At 28.5% G+C, this 9,333-nt stretch overlaps 1 protein-coding gene across 1 annotated transcript; it reads left to right on the top strand.

Annotated features, from left to right (window-relative positions):
• Window positions 1-616: 616 nt before the first annotated feature.
• On the top strand, window positions 617-2,245 carry LOC120091199 (zein-binding protein (Protein of unknown function, DUF593)). Its single transcript, XM_039049107.2, has 2 exons — window positions 617-795; window positions 1,036-2,245. The coding sequence occupies exon 2, from the start codon at window positions 1,046-1,048 to the stop codon at window positions 1,910-1,912; it is 867 nt and encodes a 288-aa protein (XP_038905035.2). The 5' UTR covers window positions 617-795; window positions 1,036-1,045; the 3' UTR covers window positions 1,913-2,245.
• The last annotated feature ends 7,088 nt before the right edge of the window (window positions 2,246-9,333 follow it).

Here is a 9,333-nt window from a genome sequence, read left to right as displayed (position 1 = left end):
TTTTCATTAAATCTTAATTTTGATTGCTCTTCTTAGTTTATTATGTACTTTCAACAACTCCTAAATTTAGTGCTAGTTTATTGTCAATTAATCTTTTTATTATCTATTAGTATTTTCACTGTAAATTTTGAAAACATATTTTTTTTTACAATTATTACTATATAATCAATTCCCATTAGTTCAATTGCCACATGGTAAGAATATGCTAAAATAAATAGAATAGGATTTCCAAAAATAGAAAATAAAAAAACTATTTATACAAAATAGCAAAATTTTAATTTTCTTTGATAGACATCGATAAAAATCTACTAATATAAATAGAAATTGATAGAAATTTATCGCTGATAGACGTTAATATGATCATTATTTTTTCTTTTTTTCTATTTCTATAAATAATTTTATATTTTTCTATTTGTGAATTTTTTTTTCATAAGTTAAATTATACATCTATAAATGGAAATAAAAATAAATCTAATGATTTTATATTTAAAAAAAAAAAGTGGTGTGCTGGTGAGAGAGTGACAGAGATATTCCCCACCTCGCACGTATCGCCTTCAATGTCACGATCGTACGGCATTATCTCAATTTGCATGCGACTCCGATCGTCTTCAATCTTCATTATTATTTCTGTTTCACTCAATATGATTCTCACTTTTTCTTCTGCGTTATCCAATCTTCGCCTTCTTCTTCTTCTTCTTCTTCCTTAATCCTTCCGCCGGAACTAATCCCCCAACTGAACCGAACTCTTCCACTCATTCACTCCTCCTTTCCTTTGCTTTCAATTACCCATTTGAGGTTTGTCTTCTCGCTTTCTGCTTTTGCTTTCGCAATGCTCTTTCGATTCCTACTCCGATGAATCGCTACCCTCTATGCGTTTTTCTTGATGAATTTGCGAGTTTTACGTGTTCTATTGCGGAGGATTTTGTTGAGAGTTTTTGGGTTTTGATTGGAAGCTAATCTTAATTCTCTGGGTTCTTGGATTTTCTTGAAGGATTGTTTTGTTGGTTTGCTGCTGAGTTTATGTTTTTTTTTTAGGGGGGTGCAAATGGGCATTTCTTCGCGTTTGAACAAGCTTTTGGAACAGAGCAGTGAGTTTAAAAGCTTGTTTTTGGTGTTCGGGTGTTTCCCTCGGGTTTTTATCATTTTGGGGCTTTTTCTTCTGTTGTTTTGGGTCAGTTTGAAGGTTGTGCAATTTAGTTGGCATGGTAGGGATTTTATGCAATTGCTATGTGATTTTAAAGAGAAATCTGATAATAGAAGAGCCGGAATTTGGTTGAAAACCAGTGTTGTTGAGGTGTGCAATTCGTGTCGAAGTAGACGATTGGATTTGATGAAGAAGAATGGATTCCTTTTCAGTATGTTCAATTTAGTTGGAAACTCCAAATGGGCTGTGGATTTGGATGGTGACGTTAGAAGTGAGGATAAGGGTGAAGTTTTTGAAGAAGATGTTCAGAATGAAGAGAAAGAGAATGATTCTGAAGATGACGAATTCGATGTTATCAAACTGAGAGAATTGGTGAAGATTGAAAGGAAGCAGAAGAAGGAGGCTCTTGAAGAGCTTGAGAAGGAGAGAATGGCAGCTGCAACAGCAGCTGAAGAGGCAATGGCTATGATATTTCGTCTTCAACATGAGAAGAGTGCGATCGAAATTCGAGCCAATCAGTTTCATCGAATGATGGAGCAAAAGCAACAATACTGTCAAGAAGTTATTGAATGTTTGGAAAGGATTATCATGGAATATGAGTCAGAGGGAAGCTTAAGCAAGCAACCGTGCTTCTGCGGGCCGAGACCAAAGCTACAACCGACAGGAGTCGGCGATGGTACAAGCCTCTTCCAATGTGACATGGAATTCATTCTGGAAGATGATGATGCACTGATGAACAACATTGGCATGGACCTCAAGGAAATGTAAGTCCATGAACACAACTTTTGTTTGATACTAACATAGATTTCTATACTTTTATGCTATCTAGTTGCAGAACTTGGCTTCAAATTTGTATTGGAGATGAGAAGCGATGACTTGTCTCCATCTTTCTTGAGCTTCCTTTCCTACTCTGTAAATGGCATTTTGTAAATAGGTTTGGTCAGATGGGAGATCGAGAATTCAATTTCTTCGATCGATTACATTAGTGGAATAAGAAATAAGGTAAATGTATATCCATTCAATTCGAAATGCATTTGTCTTGAATGTAGGACTTTGCATCTTAGCAAAAGTGATATATAGTATACTCATTCCCAACCAAAACCATGGCCCTGTATCCTGGAATCTATGGAGGAATGGGAATGAACTCCATCCAACCAAACTTTGAAATGAGAAAGATATACTGATTGATATAGTTATAAACTAAGAACCACTTGAAAGAAGATTGGAATCACAAAGAGCCAGTTCTGTTTATCAGTGCTTAAGAGAGTAAATTACTCGGACTTTGTTTGGTGATGATTACTTTTATCTATTTGTTTTGAAAAAAGAAGCTTAATTATTTGCATCTTTTTGAACACTGGAAATTTCTAGCCCAATTTAAAAAATAAGAAGTAGATTACTACTACTTCTTAAAACTAAGATTCTACCTACACTTCATTCTACTATGGTTATTGACATAGAACAACAGTTTTAAGTTGTTAAATACTCTAGTAAAATGTGTAAATTCTGGATTTCAAAGGGTATTTATCTAGACATCCCAGGACCTTTATTCATATAACATTACCAGGCCATCCTTACTGTAGTAAAGTTTCTAAAAGTAGATTAGACAAACAGGAAGAAATGTAAGTAACTCACTGTGAATTTTTAGAATAAATCACTATCAAACTGGTAGACTTTTTCACTTTGTTGAGTTTCTTGGTACCCAATACCAGTCGCTTGCACTGTAAACAAAATGAGTTTCTTGGTACCCAATACCAATTGCTTGCACTGTAAACAAAATGGATGAAAATGTGTTGGGCAGACCTCTCTTTTCCCTTTCCCTCCATTTTTAAGGAAAGTTTATTTTTTTCTGTTCTGATTTTGACTTTGAGAAGACTAGTCAATAACTAGGGCTCGAAAAAAGTTTAGTACCATGGTAGGATGGAATATTTTTGGGAAAATTCAGTATTGCGGTATACTCCCTTTGTTTATTATGCGCCATATCAGCATGTTTTTAAGAATAGAGTCTAATCCACTCAGATTAATGCGGGATCCACTAGTATGCTTTTTCATACCCCACATTAACCCCAATGGGTTCCATTAGTATTTAAGTAGACAAATCTATAATATAAACAAAGAGAGTATGGAGTATGGTATTCTCGTAGTACTAGAAAATTTTTCAGATATTTTTCATACTACCTTCATTTCTTGCTTGTTATGTTAGCATGTAATAGTGTGTGGTCTACTAACATTGAACAAATAGAATATGATATTTTCGTAATACTAGAAATTTTTCTGCTTTGGAGTCCCAAGGTTAGCTTTAACAACAACCGTTAAATTTGTTTCCTCATATAATAAAGTATGTGTCATGATAAGGAAATAAGTGACAATGATAAGAGCCAGATCTAGATTTAAACGACACATAGTGAAAAGTTGTAACCTTTCAAATATTGAGGTCACTCGAGAAACAATGAATCTAAAAATACAGATTCATCCACATCTTTAATGTGTTATGTACCAAAGTAATTTCATGTATTTACGTTTATGAAGATGTTTATGTGTAGAGTGATTTACTCCTTTTGCCATGTCCTCAATGAACCACCAAGAAACACAAGAAAAATAATAGAAAAGAATATTCCTGATTTTTCACTTAAATATTGTTTTTCACCTGCACTCTTTATCACCCTCTCTTTTTCGAAACACAACTTTTTTTTTCTTTTTAAAATGTTCAACAAGTATACTAAAATATAAATGAAATAAAAGAATATGAAATGTCACGGAAATATGGTTATGTTGAAATTTGAAAGAAAGAAAAACTAGGATAGAATGAAAAATAAGAAAGGATATAATCTATTTAGAATCAAAGACAATGTGGAGACAAAAGAATAGAGAAAAGCGAGAGGTTAGTGACAACATATAAAGAAAAGAAAATAGTGTGATAAAGGGTAAATGTAAAAAGCAGATTTTTTTTTAAAAAAAAAAAATCTAATGTTATTTTAATATTTATCGACAAAAATAAGGTCGAAAAGAAAGAAATGACAAAATTGAGGTAGTCTTTACCTTTCAAGATAGTCTCTTATCTTTGCTTCAATGCCACCATTATCCTATTTTTGTCAATAGTTTAGTCTTTAGCCTTATTTCTAAAATTTGTTTCTTCAACCACTTTATTTTTTTATTTTTAGAGAAAAATTTTCAAGTACCTTAATTTTGTCACTATTTTCAAAAATTACATTATTCTTGAACTTTCTCCATAAAAACAATATATGTAAGTGGGAAAATTCATGAAATGGAATTTGTTTTCCGAATAATGTTTTTTTTTATTGTCTTTCTGATGTTCTCGATGATTCATTGAAGAGAGAAAATACGTGAATCACTCTATACATGAACTTTTATAAATGTAAATACATAAAATTAAATTGGTACATAATGCATTGGAGATGTGGATGAATCTGAATCTTCATATTCATTGTGTCTCTTGGGTGATCTTGAAACTTGAAAAGTTGCAACTCTTTATCATGTGTAATAAACTTTCACTTTAACTCTAATCATTGCCACTTATTTTCTTATCATGTCATTGATTTAAGACCAGCCTTCTCCATGCTAAAAAAAACTATGACCTACCCAACAATATTTGCGTAAGATATTGAAAAAATCCATAAAAATTAAAAATCATTTAGAAAAAAAAAATCAAATTTTAACATCACAAAATTTTATTTAACAACTAAAAAGATGAGTGCATCCCAAGCAACATCTAAGTTTTTCTCGTCTTATAATATGGAAGTTAAAATATATTTAGAGAAAAAAATACAACTTTTTAATTCCTGGTTAGTATAACATTTTGATCTAAGAACCGAAAAGAAAACTAAACTCAATATTCGAAAGTAAAAGTGTAACATTTTTTAAAGGATCGAATGAAGGTAACATCTTGAAAAACCAAATAAAAACTATAAACATGAATATTCGGGTTAATATCGTACAAAGACATTAGTCCAAAATGAACTACTTGTAATGAGAAACTTGCAAAGAAGTACCAAAATTTTCCATTGAGAAAAGAAAATTAAAAGAAATATATAGTGATTTCTCCTTGTCAACTCCTCTTCATCCCATTTAATAATAAGCTCAATGAATTTTAACCTGAGTAATACTAGTTGCTAGCTGCTAGCTGGACTGCAATTGACGACCAATCACATGGTTCCACGTAGCAAGCGGTTTTTTTTTGAAAAAAAAAACATTTTTGTTGTTTATTTTTCTATTGTGGTTAGGTCGTGTTGCCATAAAAAATGCCAAATATTACGATAGTAGCCATTGACAATTGAGAAGCATGTAATTAATTTGTTTTTTAATGACTTGAATGAAATAATTGGTCCAATTCATTGGCAAATGAAAAATCAGCTTTTATTGAAGAAGCTATACTAGTTTGTTGCGGAATATGCTTTTGGCCGCTAGTAATTAAGCGTCTTCAATTTAAATTAGAATAAATATCAATTTATATTTTTGGCATTCTATCAATTTAAATTAGGATAAATATCAATTTATATTTTTGGACATTGTATCAAATTAAATTTTAAACTAATAATTGTATTACTTTAAACACTAAATTTTGGGGATGATATCAATTTAAATCATAAAATTTTATAAATGTATCAATTTAGATCATGAATTTTCATAATTATATCAACTTAAACCCTCTATTATGTTTTATTTGGATATACTAATGAATGTTCAGTATTTAAATTGATATATTTATGAAAGTTCATAATTTAAATTACACTTATGAAAGTTAGGGTTTAAATTGATATAATTATTAGTTTGGGATTTAAATCGATATAAATCCTAAAATTCAAGGTTTAAATTGATACGACCCTTAAATTTAAGGTTTAAATTGATATAATTATTAGTTTGGGATTTAAATTAATATAAATCCTAAAATTCAAGGTTTAAATTGATACGACCCTCAAATTTAAGGTTTAAATTGATATAATTATTAGTTTGGGATTTAAATTGATACAAATCCAAATCCCAAAGTTCAAGGTTTAAATTGATACGACCCTCAAAGTTCAAGGTTTAAGTTATAAAATTATTAGTTTAGGGTTTATATTGATACAATCTCCAAAGTTTATAGGTATAAATTATAGATGTACATGTGGGTTGGGTTTAGTTAAATGTGTTTTTAGAACCAACCTGAAAACTTGGATTGGTTGGGTTGACAACCCAAATAACCCTCCAACCCAACCCTTAAAATTCGAGTTGGGTTGGGTTGGGATGTCGAGTTATAACTTTTTTTTTTTAATTAAAAATATATAGATTTATATTCAACACATGACTAATAACTAAAATCTCATAAAAATCAAATGTTAAATACAAAATATCTATGATATTTATTGCAAACTTTAAACAAAGACAAATATCATAACATTTTTAAAAAATAAAAAATCATAAATTAATCAAACTTTAAACAATTATGTATATATACTATTAATATATATATAACTCGGATTGGATTGGGTCAACCCAAATTTTTTTAGCCAACCCACGATCCAATCTAACCTAACAAATATATAAAAAGTTAATCCAGCTCAACCCAAGAACAAAACTAACCTAACCTAATCATTACAATTTAAGTTGAATAGTCCGAATTATTCGAGTTGTTGAGTTATTTGAACATCTCTATTATAAATTGATATTTATCCTATAAATTAATAAATATTGAATGGAATATAATCAATTATCTTTTGATTATCCACCACACATTTCATGCTTGTTTGTTTGTTAGTTGGGTTCATCTTATTCTTCTTCATCATCATTTCAAAACCTGTATCATATAAACACAAGATGTGTTTGGACTGAAAAGCTACTTTCAAAATAATTTTTTTATTTTATTTAGTTTTTAAAATTTTTGAGATTGGATGGATTTTACATATTTATAATATTATGCACACTTAAACCATTATTTAATTCATAATGGAATACAACGGAGAATTGGATGGAGACCACTTTGTAGAAAAAGTAATGCATGTCAATTACCACTAAATTAAAAAAAAAATAAAGTACTATCATAATACCAATTGCTTCTATTAATTATTTGATATGTCATTAAATAATTTATTCATTTATTTCGTGAATCTCACATGACGTTTAAATCAAAACTAGTTTCAGAGCATAAATATGGTCAGATTGGTATGGAATTGAAAAATGATCAATAAATTATTTGATTATTTTCTTTTTTGTAATTTTTGTAATTTTTGTTCAAACTTTTTAGTACAATGGAGATAAGAGATTTGAACCACATACTTCATACATTAACATATCTCTATGTCCATTTGAGTATTATTCACTTTGACAATTTTCATTATACTTTATTTATTCAATTTTTGTCCTTTTCATTAACGGTCATCAATCAAATAATCTATATTTTCAAGTTTAATCTCCTAAAATCCTAGATTAAATCAATGGTTTTCTAAGTTCAATTCCGAATAAATATTAATAACCCATTCCAATTTTTGTCATTTTTTATTCTTGATAAGTAGATCGGCCTAATTTAATTGCAACACTTTAGTAGACATCAAATATGAAGGAAGATCCTTTTTTTTTTCTTTTTTTTTTTTTTTGTGAAGAAGTTGGAGTAAGAAATTAAAAATGAACACGTGTGGAATTTCAAAAATAGCTTTGTAACTTTTTTTTTTTTTACTTTATCCCAAAAAAATAAAGATTGATGCGAAAATGACTAGACTAGGTTTTTATGTTAATTTTTTATAGAGTTTAAAAGCTCAAATAAAATATTTAAAATTTCTATAAAACTAAAACGTACTAGATGAAAATAAAACAAATATAAAATTTTAACACACCGTACATATAGGCCAAATTATTCGATGGTGTACATCTTTCTTGACACTATAATTGTGAGATATATTGAATCAATTTTCAGGATCGGAGATAGTGATGAAAACTTTTAAATAAAATTGAAAGGTCAAATTGCATTGAGACCAGGATTATCCAATGACTATACTGATCACATATTGTTACAGTAAATACTATTTTGTAGTCCCCAATTATCTATCATCAACACTATTTCAAAACTCTCATTTGCTACGTTAATTACTATTTTTTTTTACTATTTTTCATTCATCATTTTTTGTACTATAGTGTTTGTTATTTTCTTTTCGAACTAAAATAGTTTATACCTCAAACACGCACTATTATAAACTAAAATAATTTTCATCTACACAAACTATTCTAATCCAACTATAATAATTTATGACTATAATAACCAATTTCTTGCCCCAAACATTCTCTAAATATTAAAGTTTGTATCTATTTGATCTACGAGCTTTTAAAATTAAAAATTTAACCTTAATTTTGCTAGTTTTGAAATTCACAAATCCTTTTCTCATAAAATCAAAATTTTATAGTTTCACTGGACATAAAAAATGGATTTATATCGAGGATAACTTAATTTTCATGTTTTTTTTCTTTTAAATTTAGTTTTTTTTTTTTTTTACAATAGGGGTGGAGGGATTTGAACCGTCGGTGTAGCTAACACATATCATCAACCCTAAAAATTGAAGAGTATGTTTGGTTGGCAATCAAAATTCTATTTTTCATATTTTCAAAAAATATATGTGTTAGCAAAAAATTTGGATTTTATTTCTTAAAACTATTTTCGTATTATTCGATCCAAATAATACAAATTTTGAAAACATCATTTTTATACTTTTAATATATCTAGAATTTGAAATTTAAATTTTAAAATACATAATTATGTTAAATAAAGAATATAGTATATCATGTTATAAATTTAATTCATTTATTTAATAAATTATGTATTATGTAATGTATCATAAATTATATAATAATTATGCAAAAAAGAAATTAACATAAAACATGTTGATATTTGTAACCAATCTAATATTTAATTGGTAATTATAACTAGTTTTATAATTTATAAATATAGTATACATTTAAAAATTATTTTAAATTCTAATCCAATTTCTACGTTTGCTACCAAACACATATGTGAAATATCAATTCTTTTTTTATTGAATCTTTTCGAATTTTTGTTTTCAAATTCTCGGTCAAACAAGTCTTGAGAAATTGTATTGAAATAAAGCAGAAAAATTTGAAAATTTTTTAGTAGGTTAAAGCAAATATTAGGTTTAAATCCTATCTTACTCTCTAAATTTTAAATTCGGTTCTATTTTGGTCCTTAATTTTTA

This window comes from Benincasa hispida, chromosome 11 (genome assembly GCF_027475165.1).
Source record: "Benincasa hispida cultivar pf3 chromosome 11, pf3_genome.v1.1, whole genome shotgun sequence".
NCBI lineage: Eukaryota > Viridiplantae > Streptophyta > Magnoliopsida > Cucurbitales > Cucurbitaceae > Benincasa > Benincasa hispida.
Note: the sequence above shows the minus strand (reverse complement) of the source record. Positions and strands in the feature narration are given on the sequence as shown.

Bases quoted from the DNA above. Each gene is read 5' to 3' on its own strand.
- LOC120091199 (XM_039049107.2), top strand. From the start codon at position 1,046: ATGGGCATTTCTTCGCGTTTGAACAAGCTTTTGGAACAGAGCAGTGAG.